Source organism: Rhinichthys klamathensis, unplaced genomic scaffold (genome assembly GCF_029890125.1).
Source record: "Rhinichthys klamathensis goyatoka isolate OS25496 unplaced genomic scaffold, OSU_Roscu_1.1 h1tg000467l_1, whole genome shotgun sequence".
Classification (NCBI taxonomy): domain Eukaryota; kingdom Metazoa; phylum Chordata; class Actinopteri; order Cypriniformes; family Leuciscidae; genus Rhinichthys; species Rhinichthys klamathensis.
In genome coordinates, this window is record NW_026606956.1 from 1,068,744 (window position 1) to 1,094,857 (window position 26,114).

A 26,114-nucleotide genomic window follows, 5' to 3' on the forward strand; every position below is an offset into this window, starting at 1 on the left:
AGATCTAAATTGATATTGTTATATATGAATCATAACTATAGATAATAAAAATGAAATTAAAATATAAAAATGTTTTTCTATATTTATTCGAGCTATGTGGTGGTTCTGTTTTAATATTGTTACATATTAAAATGTTTTTTTTATAAATGGAGTAAATAAAAAGTATATCAAATAAAATAACTATATATAAAGTTATTTTATATATTCATGTGAGCTGTTTACTGGCACGGTTTTGATAATATTTTTAATATTATTCAATAATTAATATTATTGATATCTGATAATATATAACATTTTAACTTTGATATTTATATATATATATATATATATAATTGTAGAGAATAAAAATAAAATACAAATTATATAAATATTCCAGCTATGTGGTGGTTCTGTTTTAATATTGTTACATATAATTGTTTTTAAATATAAATTATGTAAATAGAACGTATATCAAATAAAACTATAAAAAAAATTGAAAAAATATTTATGAGCTGTTTTCTGGTGCTGTTTGGATACTGTTATATATTAATTATATAATAACAATATATATATATATATATATATATATATATATATATATATATATATATATCAATTTTTTTTTTTATTAATATGATATATTCGAGCTATGTGGTGGTTTGTTTTAATATTATTACGTATTAAAACAGTTTTATATAAATTATTATTTATGTAAATAAAAAGTAGATCCTATAAAATTGTATATATTTATACTAGCTATTTGCTGGAGCTGTTTTATGTTATTATTATATTAGTTATATAATAAATTATATATATATATAATAAAAAATAGTTATTTATTATATGATAAATATTATGTATAATATATTAGTTATGTATTATATATAATAATAATATAATAACAAAACAGCTCCAGCAAATAGCTAGTATATAATATATAACATTTTATATGATTTACTTTTTATTTATAAAAAAAAAAAATAATAACAATAAATATATATACATATATATATAATAATAAAAAAGTTATTTATTATTTAAAAAATATAATATATATATATATATATATATATATATTATTATTATTATTTTGTGTGTGTGTATATATATATATATATATATATATATATATATATATATATATATAACATTTTTTTATTAAATATATTTGAGCTATTTGGTGGTTCCGTTTTTATATCGTCACATATGGAAAGAAAGAAAAAAACAGCAGCAGCCATCAGCTCCCAAACTCCACTTCAGCTCTTGCACAGGCACAGCTACTCGGTTTCCTCCAACCAGGGAGGAGAGAGACACACCAGCCCTTTTCTTAGCTCATTCCCAACGTGGAAAAAGGACAGGAAAGATACCATATCAAATCAGCAGATTCCAGCAAATCATCTACGGATCATTTTCCATGCCGAATGCGTGTTAAAGAGCGCGCTCAGTGCGGCACACATCATCAGGCTGTGCTTTATTGCCATAGCAGCAGCGCGAGCTGCCTGTAGCTGGCACAGGAGCTAGCGACGAAACAAAGGAAACACTCACTAAATATACACGTCTACTGAGCAAACTGCTTCCCTGTTCTTTAAGGAGGAGAAGGCAAGACCTCGAAGACCAAAACTGACATGATGTTTCCACAATCCAGGCACTCGGTGAGTGTAAATCGAGCTGTTTGCTGGCGCTGTGTTGATGTTGTTAGCTGGCTTGAGCTTAGCATTGGCAGGAGAGACATCCGTGCAAGTGTGTGTCTGCTGAAACTTATCGCAAAGATTAAAAATGTAACACATATTTCATAATATCGTATTATAACCTTTTATATTTCCAAACCACTCGTTTCTGACTTAAAAAATCCACTAATGGCGCGTGATTTGGCAGGGCATAACTGGGTTCGCAAATGGGAACAATGTAGATGTTGTGTGCTTGTGACATTTAACAGTTGGTGAATTGTGTTTTATTACATTCAACTTCACTCTCAAACCTCATAAATGTGATGCATAACCGTGTATATCTGTTTATTAGTCTGTACTTCGCAACAACGCATGAAATTATGAGATTTCAGATGTTTATGTTGACATCTTTCAGTCTTTTCTGATGAACTCTCATCATTTTGCCAGTGGCTCACACGGAGTAGTGCCAAAATCCATCTGTTAACTAGCACTGCAATCACAGACCTTTTGAAGAACTCTTTTTTCCTTTCTTTTTTTTTTTTTTACTTTTGGCAAAAACCGAAGGTGTAAATCTGTAATGACATGTATTTGCATTATGCAAGATGTTTTCCCTGCAGCAAAGCAGAGGTGTGTGTTGTGTGTGTGTGTGCACCACCTCTTGATCTTTTAGCCAAATTCTCTATCACTGCTTATGAACTCATTTATGGATTAAGTTACACATAACGAGTTGCTTCCTTATCAGCCTGACTAACCTAGGTAAGTGATTTAAAAGTGGGTTTAGAGTATTTGCAATATGCCCAGACTGTGAAACCTCATCACATGTTAAGTTTCCTGCTGGCTGTTGCTGATTAATGAGCTAATATGACATATATTTTGATTAGGCGCTCTTGATTAAAGCTGTATGGCTGGAAATAGTAAGGAACTAGATGTGTCGATGAGCTGCATGATCTGATTTTGCTTTAAAATGATCTTGTCACAATTGATCACCACTTAAAATAAACATAAAGTGGCATCCTCTGCCCGTTTTTTTGTTTTTCCGTAAAAAACATTTTATTTTTTCCGTATTTTCAAGTAAAACTGAGCAAAAATGTAGGGTGACACTTGATTGGTTAGTGTGAAGTGGATTTGGTGATGTCATGCGCAGAGGAAAGTCGTTTCAGTGGCAGCGCGGTTTATCTTAAAGATTTAGATTAGACCAGGAACACATTGGGTCGATGATGTTTATTTTTGTTCCTATTAATTTATTAAAAATAAATGCATTATAAATACATCTCTTTTGCGATGAGCATCTTTCACTTTTATTTTAAGTCAAACAAGGATAACAACAAGGTTTCCTTTTCAAGAATTTCTTTTTTTTTTTTTTTTTTTGCATCATTTAAGTCTTTATCTTGCTTCACACATATTTGTACTTTAAGGCAAGTCAAGGTTACTTTAGTTTGTAAAATGTCATGTGGCTCAAACACACACACACACAAAAAAGGGATTTTTAATGAATTTTAAATGTGCAAAGTAAACTTTTGTCCTTGAATAATAGATTTAATAAAGACCATTTTTTTGAGTCATTAAGTAATCCTTGAAAACCTTTTCTTGAAAATGGAATTTTTTCGAAATCATACGAAACCGACGTGAATGTGAAGAGTACATGAACTTTACACTTGTTTTAAACTAGATTTTTTTTAAATCATGGATACTCTTTTATGTCATTGACCCATTAAGAAAGTCAATGGGGTAAATTTTGATGTTGACTAACACCAGGACTTCTTTGCATTGGGCTGATTGTTGAATGAATAGCTCATCCAACTATATCATGTCATATCATATATTTTTCAGGCGTTTGAGCTGAGATGGTGAATTGAACGGCTCCTTTACAGTCTGATAATGAAGGGCCGACAGGGAGCATGAGAAAATGTGGGCCCAGTTGTAGTCGGCACTACTTTGTTGCCACGGCGCTGTGACTCCATAGCAACGACTTCTCACCAGACTTGACACAGAAAGTGTTTACTCTGACCAGCCTGAACAGTTCATGACTTCAATTGTTCACCCCGGTGTAGTTGTACACACAAGCCTTTTTAATGGGGCAAGCCCACCGCGACCGTTTTTTTCCAAGGTCATCTAATGATGTTTGTATTCTCGTGACGACATTTTCGAACCTTACCCTCCTTAATTGGAGTATTAAGACCCAATACACCAAGTTATATCAGGCATTACAGATTTAAACCCTACGTATTGGAAACGCATCCCGCTGTGCGCGCTCTAAAATACCGGAAATGTTTAGTTGGCATTGTACTAACGTTACTCAGTAAGTAGTACCTGCAAACATATCTCATTTTTTGTGTGCCTGATGACACTTAATAGCGTTTTGTCCTCCATTTTGTTTGTTGAGTCGAGATCCAGACGAGTGATGTCATAATGGTGGGGATTTGTGAATTGGAGTGCGCCATTGATTGTGGCTTTTCAAGGAGTCATTTCTGAAAGCCATTGTTGCAGTAATGGCTTGAAAGAGAAGCGAGAGTTGGCACAGAAATGAACACACACCTATGTGTGTGTGTGTGTGTGTGTGTTGCCCCCGACCTGATGTTTTGGGTGGGGCATTCGGAGCAGATTTATTAGCCTAAGTCGAGTGAGCAGGACAGATCTCCGTCTTTCCCTCCCCAGATCCCTCAACGCGGCGGATAATCCCACATCTTGCTCATTAAATAAACTCTGTTTCTTGCACACACACACACGCTCGCTTATGCATGCACGCCGAAATTTTTTTTATTGCGTACTGCAACTAGGCTACTATTTTTTTCCATGCTAAGATTTAAAAATTACTTTATTTGCTTGTTGTATAGTGGTGAAAGTTTAAATCTGGCTCACGTCACTTGCCGATTTAGTATTTTTAAAATTTCCTGTTCCTTTAAAAGGAAAAAAATAATATTGAAGTAACAAGTATATGAATAATAAAAAAAGAAGAAATAATTCGGACAAAAATGTGCTTTAAATATATTTCAGACAGTATATTGCGCCTTTTCCCTCACAATGTTGTGTCATATTTTTATTTATTTTTTTGGTGTAATTTCTCAGTTCAATTAAAAGTGGGTCGTTTAAATTAATTAAACTGAAATTAACATTTAGATGTGCTACTCGACAAAAATAAAGTGAATGTTGCGAGAGTTACAGTTTAAGATGTGACTCAATATCTTAAATATAATAATTCAATCATATTGTAAATACATGTATCATATGTATTGCAATCTGTATCGTATTGTGAGGTTGTTGGCGATACTATATTAATGTTTCATGTATAGCACAAATTTTTGTGTTTTATATTATAATATACATCAATTAATTTAATATGTATACACATACACACACACACACACATACATTAAATAAAGTAATTTAATTAATTCAAGCATGTTAATATTATAGTAATAATGTGTGCCTTAACAAGCACTGCTAATATATAAAAACATAAATATAAATTTTAATAAAGAATTTTAATGAACATGTAGCAATTTTAATTCTTGCCTTTGCAACCATGACTAATAGTCTTTGATCAATTAAGTAAATAGACGGCAACAAATTCAGTGTTCATTTCTGCAGGTTGAAATTGTAACGCACACACACTCCTGAGCAGATGTCTTGTTTGTTGATGGCAAATCTGCTCATTAGCATCGCAAATAGGTCTTCGAACACCTTTCTGGACTGAAAAAGTGTATGTGGAGAGGACAAAGAAAAAGAGTGCCCATAGGTGTCACTGACTCCTTTATTTCCCTGATTTTTAGTATTAAATGAAAAATTCAGGCCGCTTCAAAAGAGGCGCTGACAATACAGCATCCGCCGTGAATGGGCTCGGCCTGTACTGTGGTGAAAGGACGAGGCACGGATGGCTTAATTAGCTTGTCTGACTGTTTGTGTTCCTCCTGGCCTTTGGTGTGAAGGACACGTGCTGGGATAATTGCGTCGCAGGATTATTTTTACCAGCGCAGGTTTTTTGCCAGTTGCTTGTGGCTTAGAGGCTTTGTATGTTGCACACATGTTTCTGGATGTGTGTGTGTGTGTGTGTGCCACTGAGACAGACGGGCTGCATCAGTATTCTCTGGCAGTGATGGACTTGCGCTGTGGGAAAGCTGCGCCCCAGAGTAAAGCAGCGGTCTGGAACAAAGCATCCTGGTGGGGGACTGTTTAATGTGGCAGCACCTCGCTCAGACCTGCCTGTCGAAAGACACACCGGGCTAAAGAACCCTTCCTAAAGCGCCTCCGCCTCTACAACCAAACACCATGAGCAGCTCTCTTCTTATGGTGTGTTCACACCAAAAGCGAATTTAATTATTTGCGTGAGTAGATTACATACAAAGTCAATGCAAAGAAGAATAGATGCGAATTCGTGCCGGGCAGTGTTGTGCCTGAACGCGTTCAATGAACGATAGTTCATGAACTCGTTCATATTTTGGGCGAACGTGAACTGAACGTACTGAATTACTGCCTGATAAACGTTACGGTGAACTCGTTCATTCTAGGGATGGGCATTTTTCAAAAATATTGCATTCGAATATTCGGGCTCATAAAAATCGAATATTCGAATATTCGTTTATTTAAATGACGTTTAACGAAAAAGACGTTATTTTTTAAGTTTAATTTTTTTTCACGTTTTTGTTACCACTTCTGAACAAGCTTACAATTAGGCAATATACACAACAAGCTTACAGTATATGTTAAAGTTTTCTTTTAGTTGAAAACATTAAACAGAAGGCCTATGTGTAAACAAAAAAATATAAAAAACAAAAGCATTAATAAAAGCATGCTTAAGCAGCGCGAACGGGAAAAAAACGCCTAATAAAGCAGATTGCGCCGGATATCGTACAGAACGTACACACACACACACACGAGTTAGCATATGATTATCGTGTTTATATTGTTTCACGTTTTTATTGAGAAAAACAATATCCACATGCAGGGGCGCCGCCAGCAATTTATGCTCGAGGGAGAAAAGGCGCTTCGCTGACAGACGCTTCAGAGACACAAAGATAACGGTGTTCTAAGTTTCTAACAGCACTTTGCGTTTTCTGTTCTTAAACCTGTCTCCCTCAACGAAACTTAAAGGAAGTATATGTCTCAAAATCATTTTGCTATAAGATAAGTTATCATTTCGGATCACGCGGGGTCCAGCTGCGCTTACCCAAAGTCCTTTTAGGCAGTCTCTGGCTTACCTGCAGTCGTGAATGCAGTGATGGTCAGCTGTCTTTCCTCATTCGACTGTTTGGATTTCATGTGATTTCTCATTGTGTTGATATTATAACTCAGATTAATTAATTAATTCGATCAAAAGTAATTCCATTTAGTAAGATCATTTTCAAGTAATTCCAAACTTCGCGAGGCAGACGACAACATTATGTGATCAAATACACACAACTTGTTAACACACTCCACAGCGCCACCCAGTGCATTTAATTATAACTGCGAGTTAGTGCTTGGGATTTATCATGGATTCACTGCATTTACGGGCAGCAAAGCAATGTAGTAAAATTCGAATAGTATTTTATTTTTCGAATAATAATTACAGATCGAAAATTCGAATATTCGTGCACATCCCTAGTTCATTCTGGTGTCTGTGAAGTGTGAACGCACGCTCTCTCAGTTTAACTTCGTTCAATAGGGTGCCAGATTTCTATAGAGCCTTCCAGGCGAAAACCCGGCTAAAACACGCGTAAATAGGCCTTAATATGTAGCGAAAACCCCAATCTGGCAACACCAGCCACCAGTGTCGCACCGCAGCCACCGCATGCGTCATCAAGACAAAAAGCAGCATGTATTCGACAAAGCGGCGAGCGAGGAGGCGTCCTATGATCATTTAAACGAGTTGTATCATGACAAGGTCGGTGAGGATGGGAAAAATCTTACATTTCTGTGCAAACTTTGCCCGTCGATAAAATAATTGCTGTCTGTGGTTGTATATGGGCTGTGGCAATAATAAAAAAAAAAAGAAAAGGAAAAAAAGTTCGCAGCAACATATGGAAAAAAAGAACTATGAACTAGTTTTTTGAAGTATGAACTATGAACTGAACTAGTTCATTTTAAAATTTGTGTACTGAACTTTGAACTAGATCATGTGAACTTTCCCAACACTGGTGCCGGGCGATGCGAATTGGCCGACACGATTGCCACGAACGTGCGATATTCGCATCATGTGTTGTCGAGTTTAAGGTTTTTTATGTATTATTTCAGGGGGCATGTACACAATGTACACATTTAATGCGTTGGGGGCCTGAAAACGCAAACTTTCGTGAAGTTAAACGTTTTTAAAAACGATATACCTTTATCGTCTCAGTGTGAACTACAAAAATGTGAATTTGTGCTAACGGTGATGTCATGTGCAAACATATTAAATGTTCAGTCTATAGCCTATGCGCGCAGTGTTTCTTTAAGTGACATCGCTAACTACTAGTCTGGCATAAATACAGCGTTTTTAGTCATTTTCGCGGATCCGTGTGTACAGGGATTGTTTTGACAAAGTTGTTGTTTCTACCCGAAACTTTCCGTCATCCATCCGTTCAAATTTAACAACTGATTTTTACAGTTTAGTCTATTAGACTATATAGTTTGTTCAATTATATGTGCATTAATGTAAACACACTTTCCATTGTCTGGTATTTGTCAGAATGTGCACAGCTGTTTTTGGATTCTAAGTTGTATTTAACTTGCATCAGTGTTGTTATTGTTAACCAAAACTAAAATTATAAAAAATCTTTTTCATTATTTAAAATAAAGCTGAAATAAAATACTAATAAAAATAACAAAAGCACAAAACAAATTGGCTAAAACTTAAACCGTCATTAAAATGAAAACTAAAAGCTAATTCAAAATACCCTTATAGTATACTGTAAATAATGCTGAAATAAATAGACTTGCAGTAGAATGTTAATAAACCAATCTTATAAGCTATTTTGGTTTAACTGTGAAACGTGAAGTGAATAAGACTCCAGGGTTCTTTCCAAGGGGTCATTATTTGTGGGCAGTCGCTCGCCTCCCTAGCTGTGCCATTTGTTACAGAGTCGGGAGTAATCGGCTGTCTTCCGGAGTCTCTGACCCATGCCGAGCTCTTTACCAACAAGCCATCAATCACGATCGCTACTGTTCCATCTGTAATCTCGCAATCACCTTGAGCCGCCTGCTTTTAATTTCCAGTCGTGAGCCGCTGTGCTGTTTGAGCTCTCTTCTTGACTGACGTTCCCGTCGCTCGCTCTCGTGATCTCTCTCTCTCTTTCACTACCCCCTACCCTCTGTGTTGTGTATCCTTTATGCTGTGTGACAGCTATTTGTCTGTAATTTGACTGCCTCCGTCAGCCTTTCCAGCGAGAGGAAGCTTGTGTTTGGGAGTGTGCGGCGCCTGAAGTGATAAAAGTTGAATAATTCTCTTCCAAACGACTCGATGAGGATGGATTGGAGCTGGGAAGTGGGATAACACCATTTCTCCTAAAGTGAAAGGGGGTGAGGGTTTGCAGTGACTGAGGATGGGCGAAGAGATAATCATCAAAATCAACTTCCTGCCTTAACATGATTAGCCACCTCCATCATTTGGCGGTGTGGCTTCCGGTTCACCCTGAGGCTTTTGCCTCTTTGAAGACACACTGTACCTTAAGTCTAATGTGGATACAGGTTTGGATACAGTAAGAGGTCTGTTCTTGTTAAATCAAGTTCTTACATTGCTGAGTTGCATTTTACAACTGTCTTCCGTTGGTGCCACAAAATGTTTTGTTGCCCTATTTTAAATTTTTTTTAGACCTGTTTTAAGCGTGGTGTGGCATGAAATTTGGCACAGAAATCTCCATTACAAACCCCTGTCAGAACCTCAAATGAGTCAAACTTTACATAAACCTAGGAGCCCTAACCTTTTAAACTCTTGTTTTGTTTTTCGTTTTGTGTTCGGTTTGTTTTTTGAGTGGGAATACAAATACAAAGTTTGTTTTGGAGAAACCAAATTTACATACCATTATGGTAATGGTAATTCATCTGTGGTTTTTACATGTAGTTACCATGTTCCCATTAAGTTAAAAAAATTATGAATAATGTGCAATTTAAAACCTGAACCTCCATAAATTACCCAAAATTTTCAGTAAAACCTGAGAAACAAGTCAGTGCTTTACTATTTAGTCTGTGTTTATAGGTCAAATTGTGCTTTATTATTGGTAAATGGACTTTTTGGTGCAATAAATAGCTACACTAATATCACCATAATAATCAGGCCCTCCTCTATCTATACAACTTTTAGGCTATTAGGCCAAATCTAATTTTGTGTATATCCAATTGAAATCCAATCAGATTTAGTAAACGGCAAAAAATCACATGAAATAAGATTTTTGCTAATCTGTTTCGAGCTACATTCATAAGGTTCAGAGGTTTGAAATCCTATTCAAATCGCTTTTCTGGAAATCCGTTTCAGTCTGACTGCTCTGATCGGATTTTGCATGGTTTGTGATTTTTCTCACCTCACGTAAAACGTAAACGTAAGACGTTGTTATAGGAAACATGCTGAAAGTCGCTGCAGAAACAACAAGGTTGTGTTGTTACAAAGTGCCGGATGAGCAGAAAATGATGATATAGGAGACATGTTTGACCTACGGTTCTGTCGCTGCCTCAGAAGACGCAGTAGTCCAGCGCGGCGGCTACACACTGTCATGTTGTAAATAAGACAACATTTGTATTGCCAACCCCTCCATGTTGTGGTTGTTGTTGTTGTTTTTGGCGTATACCTACCAACGCAATGTCATTGCCATAGAAACCAAAGCAGATATTCCGGAAAACGAAAGGGCAGCATGGGACACACAAATTGGATCTGAACTGTTGCTTGCGAGACACAATGTGGCCAGTCAATAATTTCAGATCACATTCCAATCGGATACACAAATTATCTGATTTGGACTGACAGTGTGACTGTGAACATAGCCTTATACTAGTCTGGAGTCTTTGACCCTGTTTGGTCAAATAATTAATATCAAGAAATTGAAGTTCAAATTGAGTCCATTGCATTGTGGGATACTGTATTCCTCACAGCATGCATTGTTTCATACTTCACATTTTGACTAATGTCATAGTCCACTGGGTGTTGTATATGTATACTCTGCGTGGTATACATACTATACTGCAGAAATAGTACAAGTAGTATGCTATTCCAAACATAGCATCAGTTACAGAAGACTAGGGGTGAGGATTTGGCTGTAGTTATCCTAGTGCCTCTTGGTTTTCCGGCATTTCACCGAACTACATTCGCTGTAATTCAAGTATAAAAACTCTCTTCTCCTCTTCAGATAACTACATCTGGGTCTTTGTATGTAATCCCTTGGGATGGGGGGAAAAAACTGCCAACGTTAGAGTTGAAAGATTTTTCTAGAACATTTCTTTTTCTGTTAAACGGTGGGGTGGGAGGCACAACTGTAAATTACGGGAATGATGAATCCCATTTAGCCACAGAAGACTCACAATTTGCCCACCAGCGTATAAAGCCTTTTAATGGTTTAATTGCATCTCAAAGGAGAAGCGCACAGAGGCAGAGTCAAATTAGGGATTGTCCCATATTTTGGCTCTTGTGCTGCATGAGTGCCGTCTGTGTGTGGTTTTCTTTTTTTAAGTGAATATGGGATTTGCTCTAAAGCTTAAAATCATTAGACTAAGCTTCGCAACCTTGAAGGTTTCCATCGCTTCATTAAGGCTGGTGTAACTTAGTGGTTAAAGATTTGACCTGGTAACCAAAAGGTTGCAAGTAAGGTGCGATTCAAAAACCGAATCTGTAGCTCAACTGGTAGAGAAGAGCCGTGAGTCATTTTGAAAAAGTCAGATCACTCAGTGGCTATTTTTGCAAGGTTTCTGAGGAGCTATTTCCAGATCTACAAGTACAGCTCATATCTACTTTAATGGGAAAAGACAGAAGTGAAATATAACATATTTCAAATTTGCACTAAAATCTGACAACAATGGTATCATAAATTGTGATTATTTTGCTCAATTCACAGTTTTCACACGTAAAAAATATTTTATTTGAACAATGCTAATGCACATGACCACTCGTTTAAGACACTAAAGGTATTATGGTATTGAGTATTGATAATTATTAGACCGATGAGTAATTAGGATGATACTGAAATTTTATACTTTTTTTGTAAAAAAACAAACAAAAAAACAGAACGAGAAAGAAATAAAGCACTTAAAATCTATTTCTTTAAAATGCTACAAATTAACTTGGGCATCACTATTAACCTGATATTGATTTAGCTATTTAATTGCTAAAGCTTACATTTAAGATATGTAAAATATTACATTTTAAGCGACTACGTTTCTGTAAATGTTGCTAAATCACCATTGCATACTTGGGCCAGGCATTTAACTCCAGGAAACTCAATATAAAGATTGACTTGTAAGTGTACTTGAAGTTGCTTTGAATAAACGCATCACTTAAATGTCAAAGTAGCAAAGGTCAGTCATTATAAAAAAGAACCATTATTCTGCTCAGTATTTATTTCTTTAGGACTCTAAAGCATGTTTTCATTCACACAGCATGTGTAAATCTGTAAATCAACACACTTGTATTAATGTATTAAAGACCAGTTTAAAGTCCTCTCTTTGCTTAGCACACAGCTAACACTGTTCAGTGCCTGCTTAAACCGCATGGATGACGTTATGGTGTAGCAAGCAGGTCAGCAATGGCCTCTGTTGAAAGCGGGTATTGTGCGTACGTAACACCCGTGATCTCCCCGTCGCCGGACACTCCAGCAGGGGCTATCGACTCAAACTTTCCCAATCGGCCCCATTCCCCCAGCATTCCCTAAGGAAACTGTATCTCCAGTGGTCACGCAGAAATGTGAGGACTACTGTTAGCGGCGTCTGAAAAAGATTGACTGTTTGGGCACTAAGTGCTCGCTGTTGACACAAGCCTCTCTTTCATATGCAGTGGAGCACAGAGCGCTCGGGCTAAGTACACAGTTTGTGTTAAAGGTTGGTCCGCTCGTACCATGGGCTTCAAGAATTTCATCCGTCGAGCTCTCACCTGCAGAGTGGCACAGGATTTTTGAAACGGAAAAAACGCAAACACTCGAAAGGAGTCAAGAACGGGTTGGCAATTTTGAAAATGACATGATGAATTAACTGCTTGATTGTTCAGAAAAGATCAGAGCGTCAAATAAAACCCAACCAAGTCCAGCATGCTGATGGATGACTAGTGTCTGAATTTAGTTTTCTTGCATCTTTTTACTTGTAGGACCACAAGATCATACATGAAAACATAATTATTATCTTATTTATGTGTTTGTACTGATTTTCTTCTTCGTCTTTCTGCCCTAAAAGTGTATGAACGTCATAGACCTCAAATCGTAGAAACACCAAAATTGGCAGAATGGTTCTAATCTTGGCGCACAAACACACAACCGTCCGACACTAGGTGGCACTATAATAAGGTGATTTGCGTTTTGGGTCATAACTTTGGATTTTGGAACCCTAAAGGCCATTGCACACTGAGTCCGAAATTCGCATCCGAAATTTTCGCACGTTAAAAAATAAATACGACCTCACGTTATGTCAATCACGCTTGCACACTGCCTCCGAAACTTTTGTCCGTCATAAAAAAATCGAATCGTGTTCGATTTTCTGCGTTTTTCGCATCCGCACTTCCGCAGCAATCAGTTTGAATGGTGTTTGAATGATGTTTTGACAATTCAGAGCCACCGAATCTCGAATACGAAAAAACGCATACGAAAATTTCTGACTCAGTGTGCAATGGCCTTAAGGGCTAGAAGCTTTTTATTTTTTAATTATTATTTTCCTTAATCCTAGTCAAGCCCTACAATGTATAGCCCTACCTCTATATCTCCAATTTCTGTCTATAATTTATTTAGTATTTTCTAAAAACCCTGCTTTTTGCAAAGTTATTGGTAAATGAAATGACATTTGACATATTTTAACGAAACTTAATATACCGAGACCACAGGACGTTTTGTCTATAATTCAAGTTTTGCGAAACATTGTTTCGTATTGAGTCTGAGATTAATGACTTGTGGTTCAAGTGAGTCATTCACATTAATTCACCAAAGATTCAAATTCATTTGACTCATGTCTACATGGACTGGTAAAAAAAAGTATATATTGCTCATCGTCGACCCATTCTACCCAGAGAACACTTCATTCTACTGTCACGTAACAAAGTTGTCAAAATGACCAAAATATACATTTTTAGAGTTCATTTTCAATAGCCAGAATCTGAAACATTGGTAATAGCAGAGATTCTGTTTTTTTTTTTTTGGCGGTGGGGGGGTTCAGCATTACTAGAATTACAGCTGGAAGGGCTGCATTCATCAAAATTCAAGTGTGGCAGTTGCTTATTGGGAAAACCGCCAACATATCACCAAGTCTAGGAAAAATCTACCCTGAAAAGCGCAAAATGGTTCCAATAACATCTGCATTTTCCCTGCAGGTGTGGCCCCCACACTAGGGAAATAAGCTCACCTGCAAGCCGAATACATGTAATTCAAAAACCTTGGGTGATGTCGAGCTCCAGACATGAATGACACCTTCTAAATTATGAGTTTTGAATATCGCAATAAGCCCTGTGAGATTTTATTTGCTGCTTTTTATACAGTACACTTGAATTCACTCTTGATTACAAAATTTCCTGTTTAGAAAGCTGCATCTGCTTTTGGCCGTAATTCTGTTCTTGGCATTGAAACTGCTGTGATGCTCCGTCCTCTGGATGCCCAGCTGATGCTGCGACTCAAGCTTTCTGAATAATGCAATTGACCGCCGTAAATTGCTTTCGTTCCAGGCTTCATCGCAGCAGCTGAAGTTCACAACGTCAGACTCGTGCGACCGCATCAAGGACGAGTTCCAGTTCCTTCAAGCACAATACCACAGGTATGCGCACACACTTGCAACACCTTGAAGGAATAGTTCACTTAAATGCAAATAGTCGTCCTTTACTCGCATGTCGTTCAAAACATGTGTGACGTTCTTTCTTCTGTGGCAGTCATTTTATTTACTATTATAGTATTTTATTAATTCCTTTTAATTAGCTTATATTTTTATATTTTTAGTTTATTTTCATTTAAGTTTGAGTCAATTATTCTGGCTTTTATTTCAAACATTTATTTACTTTTATTTGAGAAAATTATTGAATTTAACGACTTTAACATTCGAACTGTATGGACCTGTTTTATGATGCGTTGCATTGATAAGGTGCTTTTGCATCCTTTTTGAAGCTTTAGATGCAAATACAATGACTCGTTCAGATATTAATTTAGTAACTGTTCTGACTGATTCTGTGAAGGAATCAGCAATTTGATTCAGACCCATAACTCATGAGTTGTCTTGTGCAATTCATCAAAAGAATTTGTTTATAAGAGTCATTTGTTGTTGAATCAGATTACAATAAATAAAAAAAACACCAGCACAGTATGATTCGGAAAGTAGTCAGATGTAGTCAACTGCTTTGATTGATTCACTGAGTTTGTTCTGTGAGGGAGTTCTGTGACCCATCATACCACTGATCAGCTCTACCAAACTTGGATGTCTTTTTCCAGTAATAAACAAACACTGTTAAGTTGTTTTGATTGATACTGTGAAGCAGCTTTGATACAATCTGTATTGTGAAAAGCGCTATATAAATATATTTGACTTGACTTGAATTGAATTGCCAGATTGATTCAGAACCATAACTCATAAGTTGTTTTATTCGTTAAAAGATCCGTTCAGAAGACTCATTTGTTCTTGAATCCGACTATAGTAGGAAAGTAATGACTTGTGATTCAGTGAGTGAGTCAGATGTCAATAGACCTTTATCAGTCTGACTCTGCGTGTTGTCATATCCTGCCCTGATTAGTAGCGTAATTGGATTGTCAATGGACGATCGCCAGTTTTGACAAGAAAATTACGCTACACTTAGTTGTAGATGTTTCAAATGGGTTTATTTAGCCTTACATGATACCCTACCATTTGTCTAATCTTCCATTTTAATGTGCAACGAGGCTATTGTCAGCGCTGCCGGTGTTGACCACGGCAAACGCTGTGAGTGTGTGTGTTAGAAATCAGGAATGCTGAGAGAATATTGTGCATGGTACGTTTTTCATCTTCAAATCAAACTTGGGTCTTTAGCGGAAAAAGTTTAAATCCCGTCTGGCTAGAGCGCTTCCTGTAATGTTTATGCATTAGGTCAGTAGGCGGAGAGTAGACGATCTTTAGTGGCTGTTCGAACACATTCGACGACATGAGCGTTTACACTACGAAAACAATCCGGTCGAATGTGTTTTCGACTACCTCTGGAAGTGGTCGAAAGTGGATAAACTCAAAGCATTTTAGACCCAGTTTACACCTGTATTTAGCGTCGTCCACTTGTGATCTGATTGAGCAAAATGCATCCAGGTGTAATACACAGGGCCATAGATGAAGTATCTATGATGAACTGTCCATCAATAAGTCACAACAGTCCTGTGCTATGGGCACTTCCATTGATACAGGCTACAGCTGACATAATTTTACGCTACTATTTTAAGCTCTTGCTTTTCTAATTTGGAAGTGTAATGAAGGCCTATTTAGTAACTCCTCTGATTGATTCAGAAGCAGAACTGAGCAACCAGAACCTTACGAGTCAAACAGTAATGACATAATGAAAGTAATGACTCGTGTGTGAATGAGTCAGATGTTAATTCAGTTTGCTGCTTTGATTGATTCGGTGAGTTAATTCTGTGAAGGAATCACCAATTCCTTAAAGAACCAGTTCATAAGAATAATTTGTTCTTGAATCAGACTACTCTAGAAAAGAGCAACCAGCACATTATCAAAAGTTTCACAAAAGAAAGCAAGCCAATTGGGTTCAAAACAACATTTCTTTTAACCGTTTCTTTAGGGCGGTCCTCTACAAGGCAGTGTGACTAAATTCACTATTAGCCGGCATATTTTTTTCTCACTTCTAACAAGCTTCCCCTAGTGCCTCATTCCCATGCCGATTAACACGGAGCGGCTACTATGATCTGATCCGTCTGATGCCTTGACTCCTGTAAATGGAGACGGAAGACTCTTTAAAGACACAAAGACGCTGCTACTGTCCCGTCTTTAAGGCAACATGTCTTTCCCTCCCTATTCCCATGACAACGAGCAAACCCTCATTTAACCCTGGTTCACAGAAGAATAGGCCCTACGTTTTTGTATGTGTATTCAGAGCATGCATTCACCGCCATTGACTTCAATTGAGATTCAACAGACAAGGGCTTTTTTGGTGCTACGTTCAGCCTTTTAAAGGAAATGTACTGCAGGCGGTCCCCAGAGCCTCGCCGAGCTGTCGCTCCCTTCTACAAATGCATAAATAGATCAGGGAATACATAAATCAAAATAAGGATGACAGCAGGAGCGATTTGGAGGCGGAAAGAAACGGCAATAAAACTCCATCAATGTGTCGTTTTTTGGCGTCTTTTTTTTTTCTCTGAGAGCATCTTTGGAACCTTCAGGAGGTCTCGGCCAATCAGTGGCTGGCATGGCCAATCACAGGTAGCCTGGCAGCAGGGAGGATGGTCACCATGACAACCCCCAATATATGTTACACAGTCATAACAGCCCAGTTTTTTTACCCCTTTTTTTGGGATAAGTGGAAGCAGCAGACTGGAGAGGTATGAAAAGACAGAATGCTTGTCATACGCCAACGAAACAAAAACCTCTAGTATGCCGTGTCACTTTATTTGTATATAGATCAGATGCTTTCTCTTGGCTTTCTTTGTTCAGATGCTTTCCCAATTCCGCTTTTTTTTTTCCATATGGAATTACTAGTTGATTATTCACTTTGTTTTTTTGGGGGAAGAAATGAAATAATGTGTCTTGAAAGGAGTCACGGCCTAGTGGTTTGCGCACATGCTGACATCACATCGAGCCATGGTGCATGGTGGGAAATTCTTCTGGTTCGATTCCAGTTTGCGTGGTGTGATAAACCAGTTCCTGCCATTTTCTCCTCAATAATGCCACAACTAAATGATAAAAATGTAAATCAGTAATAAAAATGTATCAAATATTTTTGAACAAAATGTCAATTTTTGCATCCAATAAATCAATTTAACTCAAAATATCATAGTATCGTGCTACAGTGCACATGCTGTCAGTTGCAGTTCTGGCGCCTCAAGATGGTGTTTTAAAGCCTTGCCAGTTAAACATTTTATTCGCATTCTGTTCTGTGCGCACACTAAAAGCCTATCACACAGCTCGTGAGTACTAAACCAAGTTCTCTTTCACGTCGTATTGCGCTTAAACTGTCAAATGCACACCAGATTTACATAAAGGCAGTCAGTTATGTCTTAAGTGACCATAAACAATTTGGAGAAAATCAGATGCGTATCTGTATAATAGATCTGTGCATTCGGTCTTAAAATGACAGCAGCTACCATTTGTCATTAATGTTAGCCTAATTAAAAAAAGGCAAAAAGAAAATCACTTACTGCTCTTCACTCAATAACTTCTGTAGCTTTAATAAGAATCAATGTATAATTTATACAGTAAACTCTATGTAGTGTTTTATTTTAACATTTGTTTATTCAATTTCTTACTTGAATGCTACTGTTAAATACTGAATCTGATTGGCTAGTTTTCTGACAGATGTGACATTTAATGAGTGGTTTTCCTAAAGTATATTGCTGCCTTAGAGCGTTTTTAGCTGAATATTAGCACTAAATTTCTCTCCCCATCTACCGACTCTGCCAAAAGAATGTGAAAAAGTCCGAAAAGTCTCTGAAGCAGTCTGAACTCTTCAACTGATCTGTTGCATAATATATGTCTAGTCGGTGTCTGTTCTTTTTTTATTGACCAGTCTTTTTTTTCCTCTTTTCAGTCTGAAGCTCGAATGTGACAAGCTGGCCAGTGAGAAGTCAGAAATGCAACGTCATTATATCATGGTAAGTCTGCACAGAACGCACTCTCCTCCAGAGGGATGCGCCTTAGGCTAGATGTCCCGGAACATATTCACATCCACAAGAAACTCACCTAGCCCTCACCTGTCTGATTTCATTGTGTCTTATTCTCTGTCTGCCTCAACACGGTCTTTTCTGCTGCTCTATTAACATTCTCTACCTCCTGTCCACCCAGAGGCGTCATGCACCTCTCTTTTGAGGGGACGCCAGTGGCATACCTGACCTACTTGGTATCATAGATGAGATTAGACTTGACTAAAGGAATTATATTATATTATATTATATTATATTATATTATATATTATATTATATTATATTATATTATATTATATTGTTTATTTATTGACAACTTGGCAGTTCATTATATTATATTATTAATTTTCAGCTTGATTGTTCTTATATTCTTATAAGATTGTTATATTATATATTTACTTTTCTTTTGTTATTTACAAACAACAGTGTGTGTGTGTATATATATATATATATTCACGATTCTTAATATAATAGAAGAAAAGCCACATTATATAACAGTTTTATATATTATGCATGTATGCATTTACTTATTTACAAACAACTTAGCTGTTCTTATATATAATATTATATATGTATTTATTAACAAACAACTCAACTATTATATTATAGGTTTTTTCAGCTTAGTGGTTCTTATATGTGGTATAAATATGTGTGTTTATATAATATGTTTTAAAATATTTTTTCAGCTTGGTTTTTATATTATTAATCTATTATGTTATATTAGGTACAACTTGGCGGTTATCACACACACACACACACATATATACATATATATATATATATAAAAATTCTCATTCTTATATTTATATTAACTTGTTTTGAATATTATATATTTATTTGTTTATATATTATACAAGTATATTTATTATGTTTATTTATTAACAAACAACTTAATGATTCTTTTATATTATTTATTTTATATTTTTATTTAATTATTCAATTATCCTTCAATTTATATTTCAATAAATATTTTACTTTCACTAATTGTGCAACTTAATTTTCTAGAATGCAAGTAAAAAAAAATGAAGAAGTTGCATTAGAAATCCACTTGGCTCAAAAATCTTTCATGTTGAATCTGGCCGTGATCTTCAGGCATCATGTATGCTTTGTCTTCCTCTCCTCTCTAGTCTTCCACCCCCAATCCCCTCCTTTTTACCTTGTCTGCTATTCCTTCTTTTGTCCATACTCTGCACTCTCTTTTCTCATCCATCCCCCCCGATGATATTCCCTCCCTCCCCTCCACTCTAACCTCGTTGTCTCCGGCCCGGGCCTCGTGTTGCTGTCTGATATTCCGCCTCTAATTGATCCGTCGAGCGGCTTAATCTCATTTAATCTGTGCGGCGTTGCTCTCACGCGCATCAGCCAGAGCGCCCTCCCTCCCTCTAATAGCCTATCGGGTTCCCCCGCTCTGTCCGCACCCGCTGGAAGATGGGGAGGGTGGGCGTCCGCTTTGCGTGGGTGGTAATTGCTTTAGGGACCTACTGCTGCTTGGCACAGCCGACCCTGATCCAACTCTGGCTCCATCACTGATGCTCCCCAGTCTTGTTTAGCTGCAGAGGTTGTGTTACGCTGCTCGTTGACGTGTGGATGATGAGCGAGGCTAACACTTTCGCATGTAGTACGCGCTAGTATGCCCGCACATGTTACACTGGGGTTCTAGATGTTCAGTGCTGTAATACTAAAAAAGTTCATGTCTGACTTTTATTTCTTTGCAGTACTATGAGATGTCCTATGGGCTGAATATCGAAATGCACAAGCAGGTGAGTTCGTCGCTTCTACGTCTAATCTGATGAAATTACGCCCATCCAGTTTACACTCTAAGATGTTCATCTTCATCACTGTTGCTCAACGTTATTGAATGCTGATGCTTTAGTTTGAGACTGTCTAAACACAGAAGTGTCAGGAGGGGGCCAAATTATGCATTAAAGGGTTAGTTCACCCAATTACTAACCCTCATGTTGTTCCAAACCCGTAAGACTTTTATTCATCTTCAAAACACAATTTCTTTAAAATGAAATTTGAGTGATTTCTGTCCCTCCATTGACAGTCTTCGCAACTACCACTTTAACGCTTCGAAAAGATCATAAAGAGATTATTAGATCCATATTAGAATTAATCCATATGAATCAAGCGGTTTAGTTTAAAATTTCTGAAGAGACTAGATCGCTTTCTATGATGAACAGATCGAATTTACTTTTTTGTTCAATGGATTGAAATCTGAGAGATTTCTGTCCCTCCATTGACATTTAAAATTTTGATTGATAAACAAAAGCTTACGGGTTTGGAACGACATGAGGGTGACAGAATGATGACAGAATTTTCATTTTTGGCTGAACTATCCCTTTAACAATTTATGACAACTGGTTTATTCATGGCATACTATTTGACTACAGTTTATAGGCTGTGATAGCTGGGAGATTTTTAAATGAATATGGGACACAAAAACACTGAAATAGTCCATAAAAATGAATTTTTACCTGTTTTTTTGTTGTTTTTGGCTTGCCTTTCTAACATTTTAATGGCTCTATCACAAAAAAAGTTATAAAAATACCTTTATTTTATTCATTTTTATTTGTGGCAAAATATTTTGTGTACACTGCATTTCTGCGTCAATTTTTAAAAAGAAATGAATTCTTTAATTCAGGAGGGATGCATTGATTTGATCGAAAAATACTTTTGCATTGTAACAAAAGATTTCTATTTTGAACTTTGTTCATCAAACAGAAAATCCGGAAATAATTTCCACAAAAATATTTAACAGCACAACTGTTTTCAACATTGATAATGATAAGAAATGTGTTCTAAACAGAAAATCAGCATATTAGACTGATTTCTGAAGGATCATGTGACACTGAAGACTGGAGTAATGATGCTGAAAATTCAGCTTTGGCATCACCGATATAGAAATGAGTATTTGAATCGTGCAGTGACTGAAATTGTTTTTTTCCCCCCCTCAAAATGAGAAATGCTCCAATAAGTGTTGATTTACAGAACAGTTAGTGGTTAGTTGGGCGTCGAAATCTAAACACGTGCCATTGCGCCGCTGCAGCCAGTCTCGAGAACACAATTCATCAGTCCCTGACCCTTTATGTGACACAGGTGAAATATGTTTTTAAAAAGTCAGCCAGCCACGGAAGAGTGTGTGCGAAAGAGAAATACAGGGCATGAATGCAAAGAATAAGGCATGCCGGTGTTTGGTATGCAGTCATTTCACTTTCTCTCTCTCTCTCTCTCTCTCTCTCTCTCTCTCTCTCTCTCTCTCTCTCTCTCTCTCTCTCTCTCTCTCTCTCTCTCTCTCTCTCTCTCTCTCTCTCTCTCTCTCTCTCTCTCTCTCTCTCTCTCTCTCTCTCTCTCTCTCTCTCTCTCTCTCTCTCTCTCTTGCATGCTGTAAGAAGTGTCAGTATGGCAGGCTATTGAAACAGGGTTATTGTTGCCTCTCTCTTTGTCCCACTGCGTGTTTTTTTTTTTTTTTTTTTTTTTTTTTTTTTTTTTTGCACACAAATTCTCAAGCTCTTGCAGGCTTTTCAGTGCTCAGAAAAATCACGTTTCCTAACATGAGCTTTCTCTATCTTCATCTATATATCAATCTCTTTTTTTAGTAGTTTTATTACCTAAATACGTGTGTGTATATAGTATACATGTATATATATGTGTGTGTGTGTGTATGTATATATATATATATATAGCTAAAAATAAGATATTCAAAAACAAATTATTTCTTACATTTTCTTATGAGCCATCAAGTGTTATCAAGGCAAGCCATATATATATATATGTTATAATAATTAATTATTTATTCTGTATTTTTATTTTTGCTGTCAATTACGTAGTCAGGAATATGTTTGTTTATATTTTTGGAGCTGAATAACTGGACCATTTGTGACAAAAGGGAAAGAATTTGCTGAGTGTGTGTGTTTCTCCCTCCCTGCAGGCAGAGATCGTGAAGAGATTAAATGGGATCTGTGCTCAAGTCTTGCCTTACCTGTCTCAAGAGGTACAGAGAGATAGCAGCGCTACCTCATCATTTAGTTTATAGCATTACACTTCCGTCTGAAACGCTCACAGTTAGTCTGATTTGATTTTAATGTGAATGTGGGATCTTAAGGAGCATATAGCATGAGATGTGATTGTGATTCAGATTTTTTTTTTTCAGCACCAGCAGCAGGTTCTGGGGGCGATAGAGAGAGCCAAACAGGTCACCCCACCAGAGATGAACTCCATCATACGGGTAAAGTGCGTGTGCGTGTGCGTGGGGGACTCATGTGGATGACACACAGGTTTATACACAAGGCTGTTTATGGAAATGCATCTGAATGAGTTTATGGAAGTCTTATTATGTATAAAGAAAGGCATTATTAATTAGTTTTGTGCATTGTAGCTATGCATTTATATGGCTCTCTGATATCTTAACTCTTAGAGTAGAAACAATTTTCACTCAGAAATTGCTAGTAAGTTTCACGAATAATTACAAAGAAACGGCAAGCAACACATTGGGTTAAACACATAAAAATTTAAGTAGAAAGACTGAATAGAATAGTATTGTCTTGTAAAATGTACACCAATAATACAGTGCATGACAAAAACAACATTCATTAAGCGTTTGCAGCTTTTGCTTTGTACAGTAATAACGCAAAATAATCCAATGCAAAAATAAAGAAAAATAACCACAGTGCTAATGGAGTAAACAAGCAATATTATAAATAATATGAGAGGCCATACAGTGTAATTATTTTTTACCTCAATTAAGAGTATTAAATAAAACATAAAAGACCATATTTTTATCAAATTATACAGTGATCTTAAAATACCAGTGTTCAATAATTCATTACTGATTACATTTATTAATAAATAATAATCACAGTAAACAGTTATTGCACCAAGTACCATAGGTCAAACCGTCAAATAGATAAATGGATACTATCATTTACTGTCTTATTCTCACCAAGTTTGCATTTATTTAGGGGAAAAACAGTAATATAGTGGAATATTATTACAATTTAAAATAAGCTATTTTAAAATAAAATGTTTGCAAAGCTAAATTTTCAGCAGCCATTAGAATAAAACAGCATTTTTTTGGAAATAGAAGTCTTCTTTTGACATTATACATATATCTGTACTGTCACTTTTGATCAATTTAATGCATCCTTGCTGGATAAAACTTTTAATCTAACTGACCCCAAATTTTAGAATGTTAGTGTATATAGATTTGATTCATTAATTTAGAATTGGCAGGTTCATCCAATCAAACTTTTGAGTTGAAACTGTATTTCAAAGTCAGTCAAAGATTTATTTAGCCATTTCAACAATACAGTTGATAGGAATGTGTCTTGACAACAATACACTGGCACAACAACACATGCCACACATATACCACACATATACATCACAAATACCCCCCAATGACATCAAATACACTGACAACACTAGCTCCAACTATACAATTTCATAATAATGTTGTGCAAAAAGTAAACTAAGAAAGTGTAACAAAAAGTAAGAAATTCCAGAAGTGACAACCGTGTATGTGTGTGATGTGTAGCAGCAGCTCCAGGCTCACCAGCTCTCTCAGCTGCAGGGGCTGGCACTGCCCATGACCCCTCTCCCTCTGGGTCTCAGCCAACCGGCCGGCCTCCCCGCCGTCACCTCCAGCTCCGGCCTCTTCTCCCTCTCCAGCATCCTGGCCTCTCAGGCCCAGCTGGCCAAGGAGGACAAGAGCACACGCGAGACCTCCGACAGCCACCGCGAGGAAGACGGAGACAAGTCCGACTAGTTGCCCCGCCGCCAAACCCGTTCCTTCGTCCAGTCATCATCCAGAGCTCAACGTAGAGCAGAGCCACTTGTTTCCCTTTTTCTTATCCTTAATTTTCCACTCTTTTTCCATCTTTCTATCTTCCCTCTAAATTCCTACTGTGTTCACATGCCTAACGTCATTCGTTCTGGTTCATTCCCGCAGCTTTCTATATGTATTTATACCAATCCACCTTTTTATTGTGTTACTGATGCTTGATTTGATTTTCTTTACACTATGTCTTGCCTGCGTGTATATATATATCTATATATATATATAATTGTATATTTCTTATGCTAGTTGTGGAAATGGTCTACAAAATGGTGCAACCGTTAATGGACCATCGACCCTTCGGTAATAATTCCTTTTTTTGTTTTTTTCCCCCCGCTCACTCTCTTCCTCTTAAAATCTTTCACCTTTTAAAGCTACAATCTACAATAACTGAGTCAAAAGCACTTTGGCCCTAGGCAGTAACTCTGAGACTAAAAGCAACTTTGCATCTAAAAACTTAGCCGCAGCATAATCCATTTAGAGTTTAAAGGATCGGTGTTATTTCTCGAAGGCACGGCTGTTGCATCTATCCTACCTTAAAGGGATAGTTCAAGTAAAAATGAGGTTTTATTTTTATGTTGTTCCAAAATTATTTTACCTACAGTCTTCTGTGGAATACAAAAGGAGACGTTTTGAAGAATGTTCACACTGCTCCTTTCCATACAATGAATGGGGAGAGACAAAAAATCCTAGTCCATGTGACTTGTGTACTAAATTTGAATTGTTCTGAAGCCATTTGTGTGTAAAACTAAAATTTAAGATGTTATTCACTGGAAATGTTGCTTGATAGCGTCACCATTTATTGTTTTATTTTATTTTTTGTATGGAAAAGAGTGTGTATTCCACAGAAAACATACGTTTATTTTGTACTTAATAAAAGAATGTCATACAGATGACATGAGAGCGAGTAAATGATGATCAAATCTTGTTTCAAACCTGTTTGACTTTTCTTCTGTGGAACACAAAATGAAGACGTTTTAAAGAATGGTCATGCTGCTCCTTGAGAGTGAATAGGGACCAAAAAATAAACTAGGCCACATGACTCCTGTATTCCATTCCAAGTGTTTTGAAGCAATTTGTTTGAGAAATGTAAGAAATTTGAGGTGTTATTCACTGGAAATTTAGCTTGATAGCTGTGGTCACCATTCACTTTCATTAAATGGGAAAGCTCTAAACATCTCCTTTTGTGTTCCACTGAAGAAAGTAACGACATGAGGGTGTATAAATGATGATTGAATCTCCCTGTTGTTTCAAACCTGTTTGACTGACTATTCTTCTGTGAAAGACAAAAAGTGATGTTTTGAGGAATGTCAAAGCTGCTCCTTTCCATGCAATGAGAGTCATTGGGGACCAAAGCTGTCAAGCTTCAAAATGGAAAAAGCATCATAAAACTAGTCCATATGACTCCTGTATTATATTCTGAAGCCATTTATCTGAAAAAAAAAAACGTTGATTGTTGTGGTCACCATTCGCTTTCATTGTGTGGACAAGAGCAGCTTGAACATTGCTCAAAACATCTCCTTTTGTGTTCCACTGAAGAATGAATGTCATACAGGTTTGGAACAACATGAGGGTGAGTAAATTACATTTTTGGGTGAACTGTCCTTTCAAACTGCTTGACGAAACGTGATGAATAGTTTTGAAATGAAGAAAGAACATTTCTACAAGGCCCTTCAACGTACTGTATATCTA

At 36.7% G+C, this 26,114-nt stretch overlaps 1 protein-coding gene across 2 annotated transcripts; it reads left to right on the forward strand.

The window, feature by feature from the left end:
• Positions 1–1,225: 1,225 nt before the first annotated feature.
• On the forward strand, positions 1,226–25,364 carry tle5 (TLE family member 5, transcriptional modulator). Of its 2 annotated transcripts, none has more exons than XM_056236834.1 (7): positions 1,226–1,631; positions 14,437–14,525; positions 18,475–18,538; positions 20,302–20,346; positions 22,518–22,580; positions 22,740–22,814; positions 24,126–25,364. In XM_056236834.1, the coding sequence occupies exons 1-7, from the start codon at positions 1,605–1,607 to the stop codon at positions 24,351–24,353; spliced, it is 591 nt and encodes a 196-aa protein (XP_056092809.1). In that variant the 5' UTR covers positions 1,226–1,604; the 3' UTR covers positions 24,354–25,364. The 2 variants fall into 2 exon arrangements, with proteins under 2 accessions (XP_056092809.1, XP_056092808.1); XM_056236833.1 differs by having other exon boundaries at positions 1,229–1,631; positions 24,123–25,360.
• Positions 25,365–26,114: the final 750 nt, after the last annotated feature.

What these genes read in the sequence shown, in the direction of transcription:
- tle5 (XM_056236833.1), top strand. Translation starts at nt 1,605, where the DNA reads ATGATGTTTCCACAATCCAGGCACTCG. An exon ending in ATATCGAAATGCACAAGCAG is followed by an intron (nt 20,347 to 22,517) that starts GTGAGTTCGTCG and finishes CCCTCCCTGCAG; the next exon opens with GCAGAGATCGTGAAGAGATT. An exon ending in AGATGAACTCCATCATACGG is followed by an intron (nt 22,815 to 24,122) that starts GTAAAGTGCGTG and finishes TGTGATGTGTAG; the next exon opens with CAGCAGCTCCAGGCTCACCA.